Source organism: Battus philenor, unplaced genomic scaffold (assembly GCF_028537555.1).
Source record: "Battus philenor isolate CCGP_79_NKW_IND1 unplaced genomic scaffold, ilBatPhil1.0.hap1 SCAF_15, whole genome shotgun sequence".
NCBI lineage: Eukaryota > Metazoa > Arthropoda > Insecta > Lepidoptera > Papilionidae > Battus > Battus philenor.
In genome coordinates this window covers 8,687,858-8,709,859 of record NW_027181677.1, presented here as the reverse complement: position 1 = coordinate 8,709,859, position 22,002 = coordinate 8,687,858, and the positions used below count along the sequence as shown (strand labels likewise).

The 22,002-nt window shown below is 32.3% G+C and overlaps 1 protein-coding gene across 1 annotated transcript in view; it reads left to right on the top strand.

The window, feature by feature from the left end:
* Window positions 1–7,327: 7,327 nt before the first annotated feature.
* The window catches only part of LOC137919052 (uncharacterized), a 69,044-nt gene continuing 54,369 nt past the window's right edge, over window positions 7,328–22,002 (top strand). The window contains exon 1 of the mRNA XM_068762016.1: window positions 7,328–7,483. Coding sequence (XP_068618117.1) covers window positions 7,328–7,483 — 156 coding nt within the window. The remainder of the gene's footprint in view (window positions 7,484–22,002) is intronic.

The window sequence follows — 22,002 nt, the reverse complement described above, 5'->3', positions numbered from 1 at the left end:
TTTTTGATTATACAAAGTTTTTTTTTCTCAATATCAAGAAAATAGTTACGGCAAAGTGGTACACCAGAATTTGTCAGTTATTTTGTAAAAAAAAATAAAAATAAAATCGACAGACAGATAACCCAGTCAGCAGAGTCTTTCTTCATCTCCATGGAATACGGTTTGAAGAGGACGAAAAAGCAAAGGTTGCGTAGCAAAACGCTGTGAAAAAGACCCCTGAAGATGAGTAGGCCCACTGATTCTCAAAATGGTTTGCCAAGATATGTACACACTGTACATGGATTATTAGGCATTATTAGGCAGAGTATTTTGGAAAAGAATAAATTCTTTACAATTTAATACTTTGTTAATTTTTGTTATCATAAAAACTCTTTGAATCATTTGTTTGTAATCTGAATGTTTGTCAACAGAAAGACAGACTTAATTATATTTCCCTTAAAGGAAAATCACATTTATTATATTATATTCCTTCTACAAACCCTATTGTTAATATTTAGTGCAAGAGGTTCTACGCTATGTACATTTTATTTTGCAACGATAATACTTATTGTACACTAGAACAATGCGATCATGGCAGTAGTTTACCCTATGAGTAGCAGTTAGTAATTTATTAAAGCGAATTTTTAAAACAAGCTTATTGTAATATTATAATGTTTAGTCTTTATTTACTTTTTTGTGTGTAAAATTAAACGATTATTCAATCTTCTTGCGAATACAAAGATATTTGTTTTATTAGAAAATTCAAAATTGCAATAAAAAATAACCTACGTTTTAGGCCCATGAAATCTTTTTTTTTAATTCTACCCGTCCTCAGACAGATTTAGGCGCTGAAATCGTGGCGTAGTACTTCTATAGATTCAACCGAAAATCTTCGTAGAGGAGTCACTTGTCCCCTCCTTAAACGCTTTATTACGCTCGCGGGATGAAAACATCAGGCACCGATCAAGGCCACTACGCGCAGCCTCGGGGGCGACGGCTCCAGCGTACGGCGTACACGGCTGGATGTTATATTACCTATGTCATTGATAAAAGCCTCGTTTTTGCGTAACGCAATATTCTTGACGATAAGAAGAAGGGCGTGGGAAAGAGAAAGGGCTACTCGCAGCCGGCACCCTCGCGACCCCAGCTACCGCCGCCCTAGCAACGGCTTTATCTGTCCGCCGCTAGTCGGCGCTCGTGTGCCCGCCCTACAACAACACGTTGTAATATCCTAATTTATACAGTTAAACGTAAACAAACTATAGTTTTTGTATGATAAATATTAGTTTAATTAATTCGTTTTTGTTAAAGTGCTTTTAAAGTTGTCTAATTTACTTATATGTGATTTGTGATCCAGACAACAATGTCCTGTGGGTGAAGAATGTCAATGTAAGTTACACACATATAACATATCATTATTGATAAATAAGAATGCTTTTCCAATAATTTGCTGTTTTGATAAATTTCACCTTTATGTGTACATTCGGGGCGAGATCCTTCTTTTATATTTCATTCGAGTACAATGTTGGTAATGGGAAAGTAATAAGAGTCATTCACTAAAGCTTGCAATTGAAAACAAGTTTAAAAACAACTATGTGGCAGAAATAAGAAAATATATATTATAGTTATTTTTTAATTATTATTTAATTTTAAATTTACTGAATCATATCCGTAGATTTATAATTATTTATTATTTCATATAATCACTGCTGTACCTTAGTTTTTTTATGGCCATCTAACAAATATTACAAATTTAATTTTTAAAGTGCCGGTATATTTATAGATAAAAAAGATTTCGATAAATGACGATCAATGGGAGCGACTCTTTCACTCTTTTGTTTTCTTATTCACAAAAGGTAACATCATTGCGTTTTCGCTGCGTAGCGTAATTTACTGGAGAGAGTTTACGGGCGACGTTTCGGCGGGAAGGGTAAGTTTAGGTGGGCGAGGGTGCCTCCACAGACAATATAAGGCAACGTTGGTCCGCTGTACGGCCAGAGAGCCCGCGTCTCTCCCAGCGGTAGCGTAGAACCTTCGCTGTCGCCGCGTAACCGTGCTACGAGTAAACTTCCCTCGATTTCGTAGGCAAATAATTTCAGTAAAAAGTCTTGTCGTTTTACTGAAAGTTTCTTCGAGTTTCTGCCTTCTGGAAGTTTGGTAAGATGATTAATATCAGAATTACATTGAAGAAATTACAGCCTTTATTTATTTGGTTTATTTTTAAGTTTTAAAAATAAATATTCTATTGGTTCATAATACGTTTAGTATCTGCTTTTTCTTTTATTACTCTTCTTTTATACAATTAATCTTCTTCATTTACTAAGTATGTTTATTATTAGTAGTGAGATATTAACATTATGTACAGTTTTTTATCGTATCACCAATTTAATCCTATTAATTAATGATTAATTTGTATGTATAAATAGTTAATAATATTTATAACCATTTAACAAATGCAATATTTTTTTTAGTTTTACGTAAAAAGTGAATGACGTTCAGAAAAGAATCAATAGCTATAGAAGGGCAGGGGTGAAGAAAGAAGATTCACTTTATAATAAAAATTGTGTATTGTTTCAATATAATGTTGTAATAAGATTCGCATTAGGATCACAGGTTATTATAATTTAAATTTTTAAATGAAATAACTCACAAACATTAATTAAGTGATTTGAATAAAGCAAAAGATGTATAAAAAAGCGAAAATATGGAAGTTAACATTTTCAGTATTTTTTACATAACAACGTTTTTATTACTTAGTGACATCATTTAATATTTACAATAAATTATTGAATAGATGGATAATTTTAATTGAAATGTATTATGGTGTTTATTATATGTAGCACTTTTTAAGTTCAACTCCATATTGAGACTAAAAGATATTTTGAAATTATGCTTGGTACACAAGTATTTTTCTTATCTGTATGTTAATTTTTGGCCCTTGTTGTTTTGTTACAAATAACAGGAGATTTGATAACTATTGAAATAATCCCACTAGTTCATTTCAATCAGCAGCAATCGATTTGTTTCAGTTAAATTTAAAAATTTACTGAAATTTAGTTATACTAATTCGTACGGAACTCTATGTATAGAGTTCAGGTCAGACGTCAGTGTACAAGATGATTGGTTATAGTTATTACTAGTACTTTTGCTGTTAATTATTGTATTATATACCCTGTTCGAAAATCTATGGTTTTAAAAAAATAATAACCTAATGATAATAAAGTAAAAAAGTTATTAAACATCGGATTACTCTATCTAAAAATTAATTATTGTTTACTATCCGTCTCTGCACTTTGTACTGCTATAAATTATTGGTCCATCGCATTCATTGTTATATTTCTCACAGTGGTCATTAAAGCTTCTTACTGACAAATAAGCCATACCTTCACCGCTGTAAAACTTTTGCACCTATAATCAATAAATCTGTACTTCTTTGAATGTTAAACATTTTAAATTTATTAGAATCATTAGTGATTCTAGGCTGTAATACTCAGCGTACAGTAAGAAAGTTGTTGTCTTTTTGCATCTGGCATCGAAAACACTAGCAAATAAAAAAAGTTTATAATGGCAAATAAAAGTTTGTGCTAGAAAAAGATCAATCAAGCTTACAGAACTTCTTTGGTAAAAATGAACTCTTTGTAGTACCTATTGCAAACAGAAAAACCTGTTTTAATACGTTAAGTAAATCTTTTTTTTATTTAATATTACCAATCTGTGAACTTAGACCAGGTAATTCTAATAATAGTTTTAGTTAGTCCGAGAGAGTACTTGGGTAATTGAAAATAAATTCACGCAATAATTGCGCGCCGTTTTCTTTAAGTTCATAATGTTTACTTAATACATGTAATATAAAATTTGGTCTACATAACAGCAAATTCATTAAAAATATACACAAATGGGATATCACGGCTTAGTTATAAACTAAATTATTGTAAATTTTTCGATTTACAAGCATTAACTAGACAAAGAAACTATTCACTAAAGTTTTTTGCAACAAATATATATATATACAAATATATATATATATATATTTGATGAGTTGTTAAAAATTCAAGTAAAATATGTGGGTTGACTGACAGGGAAAAATATAAGGCATTAAATTCACCAACACACGTTGTATACAAAGAGTACCAAATAAATAAAATATTAAGGATGAATTTTTGTCACAGTTTAGATCCCAATATTCATTTTAATTGTACGAATGGTAATATAAAATATGCGTTAATGATAAAAAAGAAAACTATTTAAATGTACGTTTATGGTTATAAATACAGCAACCAAATTCATTTAAATTTTTACTAATTAAAAACCATACTTCTGCTTTAGAGTGAGGGCTAATTTCATCTTTCAGCCTCTAATTTTTATGTTATTCAAAGACCGACAACGTCGCATAGAGTGCAATGCGCTTGATTTTTATAACATAAAGCAGTTTACCCGCTGTTGATGCCGAGACGCACTTCACTCGACACAAAGCGATAAAAAAAACTTCTCGTATAACAAGGTCTGCTTTAGAGTAGATAGGTTTCTGAGGGTTATCTGCAGAAATTAATTTTAATAATTACGTGCGATGCTTTATATACTAGGCTAAATTATATGAAGTAATCTTTCATATTTTTCCTTTTTATATGACGTTATTAGTTTTCTCGATGCCCAGCGAATGTGATGCGAAAAGTTTTATTTGTTCCGGATATAAAATTTATGTTTGAACCAGTGAGCTGAGAAATTTCTGTAAACATATTGCACGGGCGGGCGGCATATTATGTTTAAATATATGGATTTACCTTCGAAAACATTTTTAAAGCATAATTTTTTTAAAGAATCTATTACATCTGTTGAAATATTTTATTTAGAAGTTTTTGCACATATTTGCACGGCATCAATTTAAAAGATTTTAATAACACGGAGTTAAACAAACTTGCTATTACATCTTCCATGTATTTATTAACCGTTAGTATTATTTTTCATAACGTTTTTAGTTTCATTACGAATTTGTAAATTCGATACTATTAAACTTCTCGTGTTGATCGATGTATTTTGCTGTGTCAAAAATGCATTGCCTTTTGTTAGACAAAGTATAACACAAACATTTTCACAGCTGACTTAACTTCTAGATAAAATCGGTTGCAAGTTTTTAACATTTGATGGAAAAATTTATTAATTAAACGGCGTGAATGAACCGGGGAGTAGCTCATCAAAAATGTATAGAATTCGTATGATTTGCATAAAAGTCATTTTATTGCCTCGAAAGACAAACAGAATGGAATATTAGCTGTTGGAACGGATCCAGCTACGCGGGAGCTGTCAGGATAGGTGAAACTGCGACCGCCCACCCGTCACTAATAACTTTCGTTTTGCTGTTATAGCGTGTCACCTAAGATATCAAATTATTCTTTATAGTTTTAAAAACAAATTTCATTCGTGAAACATGTTAAATAACTTAAAGTTGTGAATATTTAGCTGTTATTTTAAATATAGAATATTTATTTTCTTTGTTCTTCGGACTTTGTAGTTTACCAGACGGAATTTAAAGTCAGCCTGTAATACATGTAGAATTATCATAGATTTATAAACCTGCGTATACATTTAATTATAAATTATTTTATTATCTGTAGTCATTTTTAGTTTATGTCAGAGAACTAGCCGCAGTTGTGTTTTTAAAAAGCGAATTATCAGTTATTCTGACATTATTATCTTTATTTCGGTTAATAAAACACTCCCCCAATAAAATTATACAACGAGATCAGGTCGAAATATACGAATATGTAAAGGGTCGTTGATTATAGGAATGAAAACGTATAAAATTTTTGAAATAGGTATATATTTAGTAAAATACAAAAGATTTCCTCCGATGTACTGACTCATCACGATATCCTCGGAATCATAAGGCTTAGAGAATTAAAATTTGACATGAATATTCGTTTCGTCGAGTATAGGTATAATGTTACGTTGATCTAAATTGTGAAGAGACGTACTATTTCATCGATAATTCTACGTTTGGTTTCGCATTCGAAGTGGTTGATATATTAAAATATAAAAAATAGCCACTGAGGTGTCACGAATATTAACTTTCGTTCAACTAGCCATCAATTATTTATCATCAAATTCACGATCTTTAATCACCTTGCCAACTTCCCTCCAAAAATTTAATGAAAGTAATAAATGATTAATTATTCAGTGATTAATATATTATAGGATATACTTAAAAGATGTTAAAGTAATATTATACACAAAATTTTGGCGTGCCGTGTGCTATTATAATCTGTATAAGAACTAAAGAATACCACCTTAAGTTCGAAGTTTGCCTTGCATTCTCTGGAGAAACGGGCATCTTGATAATTTGTAACGAATTGTTACACCCTTGTCCTCCGGGGTGGAAGCATCTGCAGTTCTACTTGTCGAGAAACGATGTGACCGACCTGAAAATAAACAAGAAAAAGATTGGGCCCGCAGTTACAAGCAGATTTATTTGTCATGTCGTATTAGAAATAACATTATGTGTTCTTTGAAAATAATAATATGTACTTTGTATGATGTGAGCGTTATGGTTTACATATAAATGTATACTTTATTAAACTTTTGGAGTTATTTTAGCTGGGTTTACTAGACGAAATTCGGACAGATAACAAATATATCAATAGTGTTGCACTTAAATAAAAATGTATCGTTTTTGTTAAGCAAACATTAGGCGAGGAGAACAAAAAAATTAATAAAGCCATATTAGAGTAAGAGTAGATCCACCTTTATCTACGAGGCTATCTATCTAGGATATAATAAAATAAGCTTTAGCAGATTTTTATGCATTTTTTGGATTGTGAATTAACTTTAGCAACGGCATTGATTCTTCTTATCTTAAATTATCGTTTAGATAATCCCACTTGTTAATTTATTAGAAATTTATCAGATTTTTCAAACGAACTATGGTTCATATACATACTAGTCATAATCATTACATGCAGTTTTTCAAAAATAAACATTAACATTGATATATCTTCTTGTTTCAGATGCTTAATCGGACGTTACAAAGATCGTTTTTTAAAATAAGTTAGTAATCAAATTAAATTAGAAAATCAAAACCGTAAATAGTACAAACGCCTCGATCTTATTTTAGACAGAACGATCCAAATTCATTTATAGCCGTTTTCAGCGCTAGTTACATTGGATCTTGAAAGTAAAAAGGAGCATTTTGTGCGAATCCTCGCTATTTACTATAAAATATTGGAGCGAGATTGCGTTATCGCGCCGTCCTTAGCTTTATAGGGGAAAACAATGCGAGACGTTCTCGTAAAGCATTGGTATCTTAGTGTTTCGCGGGCGTAGAATAAGGGACGGACTCGTAAGTTTGTTGGTGATGTGTGAGGATAAAGAGGAGGCTCGCAGCGAGGCGGAGGCGGCGGGGCCGAGTCCGCGCAGGCTATGCTGGTCGCGTCGCCCGCCCGCGCCGCTGCCCGACACCAGGGGCCTCTGTTGCGCTAAACTGCTCAGAAAAAATGGGAAAGCGAAAAAGGTATGCTCTTCACCTTTACTGATTATTATTTAATATTTCTTGGAGAAACATGGTGATCAATTACAGATGTAAAAGCTTTTAAGGGGTGAATGTATATCTCATGTGCTGTCAATTAATCTTTAGTATTTCCTATGCAAAACCGATAGTTTAGGTAAAAATAAATAACGTAATGTGTAATAATAAGTAAGAAAAAGCATTTTCAAAATTCGGGTTTCTACATCACCATCATCATGGCTGTTGATAGACGCTCACTGCAAGGCATAGGCCTTCCATAAAAGAACCTCGAAACGATGACCTGTCTTGCGCTCCGTATCCAGCAATTTTACTTTGTTGGCGGTCAACCTATGCGCAGTTCATTTGTTGGCAAAAAACTTTAAAGCTTTTATATTTTTTTCCAATATTCCTACATAAAATGATCACTCTGAAATATGTTACATTAATTTATTATTGGAATGCGACAGGTCAATAGCTTGGTACAGTACAAAGTCGGCATGATGGTAAACATATTTAATTTAAATATATGTAGGATCCGAATTTTGAAACCACTTTTCTTTTCAATATTATCATTAAGTTATTGATAATTTCTGAAACTATCGATATTTGGATAATGTTGTGCACAGGCATTACTAGGCAGGTAATTAATATTACTTTTATCCCTTCAAAGACTATATACTAATAACCAATTTTTTTGTAGATTTTAATATTATAATCGCAAAGACCACACCGAAGTCGGACGTAATTGTCGTTAATAGTACTCCTGGTTATCTAGACGCTTAACATTTTAAACAACTCATTCGCGAATTCACTCGTTTCACTTTAACCTTACATCAATTTAGTTTCCGCTGACGTGGTTCGCTGCTCTAACTTTAATTGGTTGCCTCCGGGCGGTCGAGTGTACCTACATATAATACAGATTCAACTAGAAGAATGTTTTATATTATAAATTAATTGATGAAGGGCTATTGATTAATAGGGCTCTTCTTTGATATCGCCTGAGACAAACAATATATTTATGATCAGACACATAAATGTAATTAGATACCTAAAGAAATTATACGAATATTTTACTATAATAGTACCGAAACCGCTGTACCAAGACTGGAGCATCAGCCGAAGCGCCTGTCCGCCGACACGCTCATGCTATTATTTCCTCAGCCCCAACCCTTTTCTTGAGGCGCGGTGCAGCGGTTCGAGTATCGTTGTTTCAGCCCATAGGTGCCCACTGCAAAGTTTAGGCCTTGCCCAAAGACATCTATACAATAATCGACACGCTTAGCAGGCAGGTTGGCGATCGCAGTGGTATATTATACTACGAAGAGATCGCTACTGTACTGGAAACTTGTTTGTGAGCAGTGGCGATCCTATATAATTAATGTACAAAGTGGGAATTATATATAAGAGTAAATTCCGAGAATCGCACATGCAACTTAGGATCTCAACTCTCAGTTCTCTACTGCTGTACCATTTCGGTATAAATACACCAAATGAAATAACCATTTCATAATTTCCACGAATATTAAGTAACTCCGTAAAGGTCTCCGACCCGCGAGCCCCGAGGCCGTGGAAGTTGCAACATGGTACGGCTACCAGCACTGACTTCATACGAAAAAAACACTTAGCAACGTCATTTCCTGAAATGACAGCAGTTTCCAATTCTGTAGTTACACTAACTTTACTTTATCAATTAGCTTACCTTGCAAACGTTATAGGGTGGACTTTTAGTATATTGGAAAGTTGTCACATTTCCAAATTATAATCCGACCAAAACCGCTGTGCCGCGTGTTAGATAATTAGATTTACCGGACTACCACTTATCCTTTAATTGTAAAAACTCCACTTTTCATGAATGCTTTTTATCATTATTCATTTTATATAATAAAAATTCAGGTGCAATTTACATGCATTTTTTTGTTCAACTTCCATAATTTACATGTTTATAATGTTGTTATTTACGTTATTTCAATTCTTTATATTTACCTTTGTTTTATATATAGAATCATTAAAAAACTTTGATTTTGTTGTCAAAATTACGAAATTGGGCGCGCTCCCAGCTTGAATGTTAATTAATTGTAACTAATCCTTCATTCACATGTGTTAAGTAATGGACGTATCTAGAAGCTTATATAGGTCACGACACTGCATATCATAATTTGAACAACACCCGTTTCCGAGAAGTCTTAGCATTTCGCGGTGGAACGTTCTCGCAATGTGTAATAACAAAGCTAACTTATTTCAACTTTTGGATTCAGAATTTGCCCGTCAATAAATCGTGAGGCAAACAAGTTAAGCGCAATAACTCACCTTTGCTAGTAGTATTTAAGCGCTCCGTTCGCGGTTTAACCGCTCCCCGAGTGGAAATAATTCTCAGACTCGGCGCAAATGCCTAAGATTTCATGCTTTTAGTTTAACTTCACAAATAAAAGATACTTAGCTTGAATATGAAAACTGCCAATATTAAAAATGTAGTACAATTTATGTTATTTCAAAAGTAAAGGTTTTTATAATAAAATTTTTATTAAATATTGCAGCTACAACTAAGAGCTCAAATTCCTTATAGTTTATGATTATCTGCTGCTATAACAGCTCCAACTTCAGTGTCTGCTTCAGTTCTTTGGTTAGTCAGGTACATTTCTGGATACATAGTCTTTGAACTTTTCAATTGCACTAAATTTGATTACAGAACTAGGTTACACAATCTAGCTCAGCTGTTATATCTAATGTTTAAAATGAAAACATCTCAATTAGTCCAGGCATGTAGCAAATATGTATTTGTATAATATATATGCTACAGCTTTTAAATTACTAATTTGTTTGTATTATATACTTTGTTAGCTAAGTGCTTTCTTTACATGTAGTACATGATATACTACACGTCAAAGACCACAGAAAATTTTACTAAGTTATTATAAAATTATTGTTTATTAACACAAATGAAAAATAAAAGTTTTTTTGTACACAAGGTTCTTGAATTTATTTAAATGTATTATTTACCATTAAAAAAACAAATCGCTTTGGTTTAGTAGTCAATTAATTGCTTTCCGCAACGCTCAGTGGGACAATGTACAGCAATTTGCTAACGTAAGAAGAAAAATAAGTAGCAGGTTATAAATGTTAATGAATAACCAATTGTTTTTTTTTTGCGTGCTGCTATTTAAATAAATCATTTTAATTTTTTGTATTTATTTCCGCTTATGTGATAACTATTATAGATACAAAGTTAATATTAATATGAATATATAAATATAATTTACAAAAAAATTATGTGGTTATCCGACATCGAACTTACAATTTTCAATTTTAAATCACGGTTAACAAATAGATTAACACTGTTCTTGATGTCTATTATGGGCTTAAACCGAGACGGAACAAGAAGTTCTAAAATTTTAATTAAGTTACAGTGAGTGAGTAAAAACATTTCACCAGGCAAGTGCTGCCTTTGTGATGTAAACGTAAAGATCACATACCCCTAGCATATCTGGTTAATGTTCAGTGCAGGCTCCTCGACGTGCAGGAGCGAGCTTCATTAACGTGCTAGATTTCACGCGTTCTTGTGCGACTTTAATATCCTGTCATAGAGAGCATTGAGAAAACTTAGTTGTGGTCACATATTATTTCAACTATTCTTTTTACGAGTTTTTGTTAGATGCTCAAATATTTATTACAACTTGTTTAAATACATAGATCTTTGGTGTTCTTTCTTGCAATTTATATTCTAGGTACTTATTTAGTTAAATATATACAACCGCTTTTCAGCATTAAAGTTCTCAGTAAGGAGGATGTTTAATATATTTACAGTGATGACATTTTTTTTATTAAATTGTGTGTAGTTTTAGTAGCAATACCGTACATACGTTGTTTATACAGTTTATTCTACACTCAGGATAATTTTTCTTCTTTTTCAAATATTAATATTAATTTGTTTCATTTATTAATAACAGTCAGCGAGCGATAGTCATAGATAGTTGCGTTTTATTAATAACCTGTTACATTTTCATACTATGCTGCTAAATATACTTTTATACATATACGAATGCTTTGTGTCAAACTATAAGCTTCTTTGTACTTTGTATTCCAATTTGCGACTAGCTAAATATACTATAATATGGATAAAGGAAACCATTTACCATCTAGTTAGAGCATGCTCGTGTTGTTTTTTTTTAATAAAAAATTCATACCGTCGTAAGTCGTCGTTTAAGCCTATTGGTGCCCACTGTAACGCATAGTCTTTGCCCAAAGATAGCTGGATATATCATAATCACGGAGCTCGCAGCCACTGCCCATACTCTGGAAACTTGTTTATAAGCATTAGCAGTGTGAACTATACATAAGTAACCAGTCGTATAATATCTATGAAAAGTAAAAATAAAAATGTGCGTGTATCACTCTGACTGAAATATTCCAAGCTGTGTTCCGTAGACAAACGCGAAAAATTACCCTATTTCTCAGTTTTATGCTTGAAGTTTAGATGATAATATACGCAGGATTGAAGTTACGCCATAAAAGCTTTCGCTAAACAGCCTAGCTTTCATATTCTCCCAGATTGTATTCCGAGTGTTTCAAACAGAGTCTAGATGCCGGAAACTAACTCCTTCAACCGGTTCATTTTCCTCTCACAGCTTTTACAGTTAGAAATTTTAGTGGTTCTACCAAGCGCCTCAAATTATTCTTGTGAGATATTTTTTTGAAATAATTAAATTTAACAAACACATTTTTTGACAATACTAACGATTTTAATAATTAAAATGAAAAAGTCAGAAAGATCTTATTAAATATTTTTATATATTTACATACAATTTTAATGAACACTTAAAAAGATGTACATGTTAAAACTTGTAAAAAACGAGTAATATACAACTAGATGTTATAGAACATGGTTGCACAGATTTGTTAAAACTAGGGGCCACTCGGGCAAATTATGAACTGATGGCGGGTCGGCCGCCGGAAGTATAGGTAATTATTTTTTTTGTTTTATTCTGGAATAGAATTCAATATTTTTTGAATGTACGAGAGTATTATTTTTGCTGTCGGCGGACCACTAGTATTCAACCGACGGGCCGCATGCGGCTCGCGGGCCGCAGTCTGTGCATCCATGTTGTAGAATAACATCTACAGCCGAAAGGTTGTGTATCATCATCACATGATTTTACAGCTATAGATCGTGTACTGCTGGACATAGTCCTCTCCTGTAGATTTTCAATATAGTTGGTGGTTTATATTCGTCGGTTTGCAGGTTGTACAAATATAAATCCGATAAGTAAAGCGTTTGAGTTTAGTTATTGTTTTAAGTGCAAAAACACATTTCTTTGGCATTATTATGATTTGTCGGAACTTCAGTCGGGTTTATATATACTTTAAGCGGAGCCCTTCCATCTCCTAATATATTCTCAAACAGAAAGAAATGCTTTATGTACACGGTGTCTGGTGGCAGATCCATATTTTCAAATTTAAGTAAAAAATGTGATATTTAACACACAGTTTTTGTAAAAACATTGGGAGATAGAATGAAAATGCGGATTTTATTTATAAAGAAGTATATGATCCGAATGTCTACCGTCGAGTTGCACGCACTATTCAAAATGGAACCTTATGTTCTGCAGCGCACGCTGTAGGAAACTGATTAAGCTGATTTTTCGTCATATATTTTCTTTTAAAGTCACATGAGTTTGGGATTATTATTGTAAACTCTCTCCTTGGAGTAGCCCTATGAAATCCATTAAAGTTAAGTCGATTTACACGATGGCCATGTGATATGAACAAAACTGATAAGTCGCAGTTTTTGGAGCATTATTTTTATTTCACCATTTATTTCCCTTTAGGATTCGCAAACCCAATGCTTATTTTTAGTTGTCTTCTCCCTTGCTTAGGTTTGTGAATTCAGGATCTATGAGTACTGATTTTGTTACTGAAAAAACTGTATGAGTTGACAGCTTAAAACATTATCAAATACAAATTAAATTCTCCAACATACGTACATGAAATATTTACTAGATATTAGAGAGCTGAAGCCTTTACATCAAGTACCCTGTTTCTTACACTATAAGATAGTCTTTGATAGCGTAGATACGTACTTTTGTAGGTGTGAACTTCTTAATCACAAGCTTAGCTTTAAACAATTGAATTTCGTTTAATTTTTTCCCAACATATCACTTTTATTTAATCTGATTGTAATATAATAACTATGCACACACACACACACCCTATTTATGAGCATAAAATAAAATAATTACGTAGGCTGCAGTGGAATAGAAATATTATAACAATTTATATTATAATATCCTTTATCCCTCCCGTTTCGCGTTGTTTTAAAAGGTTTTATTTTTTTAATTTAACATCCCCTCTTTCTATTGTGGGTGCAATTCCATAAAATACATGAACAGTAATTTTTTACATGCCAAAAAAATCCTGATGAAGATTGGAGCTATTGTTTGAAAAATTTCTTTTCATGAACGTCTCCTCGATTCTCTTGCTGGTGAAATTCCGGTAAAAGGAGCTTTCCAACCTAATTTTAAGTTCCTACTTTCATTGTTCTAAATAACATGATAAATCTGTACGTAGGTGGAAGTTTTCTGGATACACACATGAATATAGATATTTGTATAAAACATTCTATAAGCATTAGGTCATTAGTGACAAGGATACAGTCCTTAATTATAATTAATATATTTAATTATAACATTTTATGGTTTCCAGTGCGGCAAGGCTTCCTTCATATTTCATGGTAGAGTGCGTCAAACTTAATCAAAGTTCTGATATCTTCAATGTTGGTTAGTTTAACAAAATTGCATTGGAAATCCTTCGCATATACCAATTGGTTCTGGATCATGGAACTTCTTTGGTAGTTTCATTTTGGCTTGAGGAAATTGATGAGAATTGCACGGCAGAAAAATCACTGTTTTTAATACGGATAGTATTACAAATAATGATTTACATTTAATTTATGATAAGAGAAAGTCTGTAATTTAATATTTTTAAGAAATTTATTTATTCTGTCCGTAACAGCTGACAATTAACACTTCACGGAAACTTATCTATTCATGTTTCACCGTATGCCTATTACGAAATACACTTTATTACAAATTCAAATTAAATTACAACAGTAGACAAATAAGGACGAAACAGGGGAAATAGTATTATGAAAGTGTGTACGGAATGTGTATACTGAATTTGCGTATGTGTTTGATTAATAATTTTGTAATGTTCTTAAATTGAAATAAATGAATAAAAAAACATAGACCACTCGTTTATTAGACTATTTAATATCTTACTTGTCATTGTTTGGTGTAGAGAAAGAAGGTTATATCGAATCCAAAATTAAGGCAGCGCAGAAGAACTAAGGTCACCGAAGTAGCTCGAGGAATTGCTCGTCTGAAATGGCAGTGTGCGGGGGACATTGTTCATGCAACCAGTTGCCATTGGGACCGAAAGGTTTCCAAGTTCACGAGCCAGTAGCCGCTGCGTGGGCAGGCCAGTAAATGTAATAAAAAAATAATGCAAAACGTTTAAAATGCTACATATCTTTTTAATATGTAACGAAAGCGGAGTTACATCGATTTTTGGGCCAATAGTTCGTGAACCTTTTTTTAAACATATAATCGGAAAAATAGAATGGTATTTAATATAAGTTCGATTTACCTATTGAGTGAAAATAGAGAATATAAAGAGGGAGTGTAGTCGAGAGTATGTAGTAAGAATTCCAAGTTCGGCGGAGTGGTTTCAATCTTGCTAATGTGTCTGTAGCGGATACGGTAAGAGATGCGCCCCGCTAGATAATACTCACGATAAAACTGACGCACGTATTGCAAACGATAAATCGATATTAGTTATTTTCATATATCTTTATTCGATCGCATCAACGGTACTGTCTGGAGGGTTCAAAAAGCAATTGTATCAAATTTTATTGCTGTTATCAATTATTGTTTTTTTACAGTTTTATTGTGTATAAACGCATATCGACCCGTGGTAGGTGACTGTGACTTGCGATCGAAGGTCGCTAATTTGATTACCGGGATACAATCTTATGTAGTTCATACTTTGTCTATTTGTTATTTATACAGGACTGCCGCTGCTTACAAAAACAAGTTTCCAGAGGATAGGCACTAGTTTCTTTTGCGCACAATAATACCACACTGCAATCGACAACCCGCCTGCGAAACGTGGCTATTAAGATATATCTCTTCATAGATTTCCGTGAGAAAGGCCTAAGCCTTGCAGTAGCCGTCTATAGGCTGAAACGACGACGACGGAACATATATATTCCCTATTTAATTTATAAAAAGGGACTTATTAATGTAAGTTCAGGTTATTATAAGCCCTAATGTTTAATTACTGTATGTTTTGCCTTTGTCATTGTCTTTAAGTTTTTAATTTAGTTTATAAAATCAATTCGCAGGGCATACTTTTGTAGGGTAATGCAATGTATATACTTTTACAATAGGATCCCAGATAAAACTCAGAAAGCATCTATTGTTAGATCTAATAATTTTCAAAGAACATTTGTGAACTAGGGGTAACTACAATGTACATGACTCCATAAAACTTCATAAAACCTGAGAATTGTGTGTGCCTCTAACCTATTTCCATTTTTTTTAACATGCAATTTTATTTTATTTTTACACTGCATAGTCATAGAGTTTCTTTCGCCTATTCTCAGATCTGAAGTATTTATCATCCAAACAGGTGATAGTCCTGTGTTAGAGATGACCAATCTGTGTTCTGTGTAACTGGTTCTTCTAATTTAAATCAAAATATTGTGCTTTTGTATTACTAATGTATACTTTGCTTCAATGTTTTTTATATGTGAATGTTTTTGTCTACGTAGTTGACGTTCTTTAAAAGGACATATAAAATTAATAAATCTCTATTTTCTTAAAACAAAATCTGTTTTTGTCGCTTTTCACTAAAATACTTGTCTTTTCCAATTGTTATTACATAATGATATTTTATATGTAAACACATAGTAGTAAACTGATAACGCAAAGATCTCTCTAAAATTTTTCGAATATATTAAAACTACGTTGAAATATTTTAAAATTCAACATAGTGTTTGAACTCACATAAAAGTTCAAACAAACGAAACTTATCACTAACTACTTCTGGATTCTTTCTTACTCTGACTGTTTCACACCGGTCGTTGAAGAGTTTTTACCTTGTCTAGATGTATGCGTGGCTCATAGTGCAAAACTTATAAAACTTATTTATTTTGTATTGCATAATTTGACGAAGAATTTATGGATGCAGAAATATCTTGCCTGTTATCAGTATTGTGTATTTTTTCTTATTACATTTTACCCTTGAAATCTTTTCTATAAGCATGAATCATAAATAGCAGAAAGTTAGATAAGCGCGTTCATTAGCAAACTTGCAAAATAAAATCAAATGATCATCATCATTTGAGGAAGTCCACAGCTGGACATTGGTCTCACTCGTAGATTTACAATAGGTTAAAAGCATCCATCATCTACCAATGAGACCCAGAGTAAAGTTATGGCTAATATTAATATAAAATAATGTTGGTTGATAATGTTAATCTTATCTATAAAACTTTTAGGTGATAGTGCTAAGCAAACACGAGCGTCACATCGTTACTTAAAACAAATAAAATAGCCGCGAATCGCTAACTTAACATCAAATTAGCTACTGCTGACGTGCAGCGCTTTGCCCGCTTTAATTAACCGACTTCGTACAAACTGCTGGCGCTTAAAGAGGTTTAAGCTAAAAAACTAATCAAACAGTAATGAGCTAACTTTTGAGTTAGCGCATTAAATACTTTAAATATACTTACAAAATACATTTTAAGTACCATACTTAATTTATGTTGTCATTTTTAAGAACGATACATGAGAAAGACATAGTACAGTGAGATCGCTAATAAAAACAAAATTTATAGAGATAATAGATCTAAGTCTTCTCGAGAAGTTCAAAGTTTAGCGATCGCCAGTGGAAAAGGAAGGATTAAAGAGAGTACAATATTAGAAGCAGCTGTTGGTGTAAATAATAATGTCTGCGTATATTAAAAGTGAAATATTGACTATATGATTAATAATTAAGCAAACAACCCTATACTAAAGTGATTTTATAAAAAAAATCGCGAGATTTCAGTTTGCTAGTGGGAGGGACAAATGTATAAATAAATTTACTTTTGCAAGAGAGAACCAACTTCACCTGTTTGTGCGTGGATAGAAAATGCAAAAATTGTTAAAAATTAGTTGCTGGTCGAAACCGCCGCTATACTACCTTAACAATGAATAACAGAAATAAACAAAAATGTGGGGAATGGAGGAAGTCGTGATTAATTTAGTAAATCAAGATTTATTTCATTTTACATCATAATTTATAGATCAAATATTAAACAATATGTGTTCAGTTACCCGACATCTGTGGTTGGTACAGTGTTAAATAGGTCATAGTCCTTATCGGTAATTAGAAAATTATAACGTAAACTTCATTAAAATATAAAGTAAAAATCAACGTTAAGTTTTTCAAGGAATAAAGACATATTTTTTAAGTTTATAAAAGTGGATTGTAAATTTTACAAAAATCAGTCAGAGTTTACCTACAAGGTTTGTAATAAGGCTCCCGCGGGAACTCTCGAGCTTAGTCAAAGAAAAGATACAACAGCCTTTAATGCTATGTTTCCGATGAAGTTGTAAACGCCTATAGGCAAACAGAATTTACCAGTGACAAAAAAGCTAATAGTTAAGCTATCTGTTCTTCACCTGAAAAAGAAAAATAAAAAAAAGTTTTTGATTATTACTTATTTGTCGCTATTAATTACATTTATACATGAAAACGTCTCTGAGTTACTAACACAAATAAAACCATCCAGTCCAGTTGGGACTCAACCCTCATATAAGATTAAACTTTCAGATTATCGTTTATTTGTTTTCTTTTATCCTGCGATTGAAAAGTAAGTGCACGAACTTATCGCTCGATTTTACGCACATTTTGTGAAGTGATTAGATTTTGTGAAAAGAAAGCACATTTGCTTCTCGCGTAATTCATAATAATTAGAAAAAAATCCTTAAGTGAGTACAGCAAGTGATGTATGTAGTTATAATAAAATTGTATGTTTCATGGGAACAAATATACCTGATAACCAAACAAGTGAGGTGAACAAGTACTGTCTATTGGAAACAGGAATAAATATGAAGTAAATTTGTTATGCTGTTAAGGCAGGTGGAAGAGATATAACAGCGACATACTTTTATAACTCGCTGCAGGATTTGAGCCTGTCAAGACCGGATCAGCTCAATTATATAACGTACCTTTAAAGCAACAGTGCCAGAATTTTTGAATACTTTGTTACAATCGAAGAAAGGTCTGGTCGGTGAAGGTGTACGCCCATTGATTTCCCCTGCTACGAAGATCGCACCCGACTCTTCTTCCTACAACGCAGTAGATCCGAAACCAGCAGTGAATCCATTGATTGCTGAGAAGTGACGTCTCTTTACTTTGCTTACGTCTTTACGTCTCTTACCTTTGGCAAAATATTCGAGTAATGGTTGCAAAAAAAAATCTTTAAACCTAGCCTCAATATTATGAACAATATTATTTATCACTACCTGTATTTAGTACCAGAACTTGTATAATCTATTTTGAATTGCGTTTATGCTTCCATTATTTACACTTTTATATTAAAAATTTTACCACACATAAATGCTTATATCAAATAAGAATGATCTTATTATGCAATTAAATGGTCGATAAAACTGTGAAGCTGAGAATAATAATTTACTTTCGTGAGCGGTATTTAAGCGGCTCTTTCGTTCAAGTTGAGTTATCGCTTGAATAGAGTTAATGTTTAGATTGCCCGAGTGCTACATAGAACTCCATGAATAAATATTCTGCCATTTGATCTTATTAAGATACGGGAGTTATATATATTAAGTAATAAATATATCCAGTAGTAGTGCTTTAACAAGTCTACGAATAATGTATGTTACCAGTGATGACTTACGTCACTGAAACGTGAATCGATACGGCTATTCGACAGGGCTTTTCGGAATTTCTCTAGAAATATCAAATCAGGAACGAAGAGATCCTTAGGTGAACGTAACTGACGTAGACCAACGGATTGGCAAGTTGGAGTGAAAGTGTGCAAGTCACATAGCACCAAGGTGATGTGCTGTGGTCTTAAGTTTCTGGAATAGAGATTACAAACCGGAAAGTGCTGCGACATCCACCGACAAGGTGGATAGAAGACCTTGTTAAACTCGTCGAAAGACTGAATGCAGGCAACTAACCAGTCACATTGGAAATATATGAGAGGCCAAAAGTGGACGGTGCGACGACGGGCAACATTGCTGAAATAATGAATAAGATGAGGAAGACAAATAACGAATATTGTTCTTTAATATACAAATCATCGTTTTAACATTATTTTGCTTAAATATCCATAAACCATCATTAATTACTCTAACATACTTTGTTAATAAAATTTTAATTTCAAAATAATTATACTACAATTGGCATTTATATGCGCTTTTTAACCGTCGATTATTTTGACACTATAAGTAGTAAGCTACCACCGGCTTGGAACGCTGATCTATTGACATCATCTCAGTATTAATAATGGATTTGTTCGAAGTATACGTTGTGACGTGAAACAGCAGTGCGCAACAATGGCTGTCACTACAAACTTATGCATGCAGCTGTTACACACTCGCAGCACCAATACTTTTAGTTTTTACAAACTTTAGCAGTTGTTTTAAATCTCTAATGTCTTTCAATTCACTCCTTAGTCGTAAGTAATTTCCTCCATAATATACAGAGTTTTGTAACATAACGTTTTATATGGTGACATTTTATTCTAGCACAAGGAAGTGTTAAAGTTGTAAGTTAATAAAAAAATGTTTATACTTTATATAAAGAGTAAATAAAACATAAAAATTAATTTAGACTCTATACCATATATCACATGAGAGAATTATAAAATTAATAAGTTATATAAAATTAGCGATACATATACATTTGCATTAGCGATTTTGATTTTGTTAAATAATTAAAAAAATTGTATAAAGCTTGTTACTTGTACGCACGTAATACATTTTTCGATATTCAATACGGGTTCATTAATTAATACATTTATTTATTAATTACCCGTTATTAGATATAACACAAGAAATAAAATAAAATTGGATGAAATGGTCAAAATATGAAATACGAAGGGTTGGCTTAACGAATGGACCCTGATAATAAGGTAAAATACAGTGAATACTCAACCCAAATAAATGCACATACATATTACAGATTACTTATAATAAAAAGTATTCAGACTAAATAAATCATATCATCAAATAACTACGTATTATCTCAGGCAATGTGACAATTTTGATATACGTGCTCAGCTAACACTAAATTTTAAGTAATTCAAAATTTTTGTTTATAAAATTTAGGTATCTGTAATAAAAGTATGAGCCATGATGAGTTTATGTCTCAAGATATATGTCATATTTGATTTGCCAAGTATCCTAATTTTTACCTATAAAATATATTATTTAAATAAATAAATGTTGTAAATAAATTGGCATCTCAAAAAATTATTCAACAATCCCTAAACCGAATAAAAATCAAGAGCACAATAATTAACATAAAAATAAAATAATCAATATTAGTTTAATTAAGAACTAGTTTAAAATTTTAGTTAATAAATAACTTAATTAGGAACTTGGGTAACTTCAAACAAAAGTAAACACTGTGACATTCAAGAAGAGAAAAAAAGTAATAAAAAATTGTAGTTTTAGCAAACAAAGGTGCGGATGATAAAGTCTGTGGGATAGATATAGCCTCAAATAAATAAATACTGACACTTGTAAACTTACGTAACTAATACAGATGGATTCGCAAATTCATCTGCGAATAATGAATCAAGATGCAAATGCGTTGTCTGTCACTCGTCGACTAAGATGGAGTGCCCAGTAACGCTGCCAAATTTTTCGTACTCTCTTCAGTCAATTCAGTCAGTTTATAAGTTACAGAACATGTATGGCTACGCTAAAAAATATTTTTCTTACTTTTTCGTATTGAATATGTATCAATTATAATTATCAAACTGAACATTAACAATGAAAATATGAGAGAAAATCGAATTCTTTTGCCTTGCGAGATAATATACAAAAATTTCAGAAAAACATTGTTGAGTTTTCTTCACTCATAGTATGGGTTACAAAAGGATTCCAATATCACGTGAAATTGTTGTATTTCACGAAGCTAAAGTTGTTACGGAAACAGATCGAGCGTGCGGGGTATTTTCATCAAACCAAATCGAAGTGCAATATCGGAAGCTCTGTCACCTGTACTCTTAGCCAATATCACGTTGGACCGCACTGAAGGGTAAACACTTAGCTATTGCCTTTCTCATTCCATACCTACTCGAAGAAAAGTATTGTTGCGCTTTACCTGTTCATTGCCCTATTCATAATTTTTGTTTTAGTCCGTTACTAAAAAAAAAATATTAACAAAACTAATTATGAATGTTTTAATGATGCATCATATAAATGCATTTTCTTTCTTTCAGAATA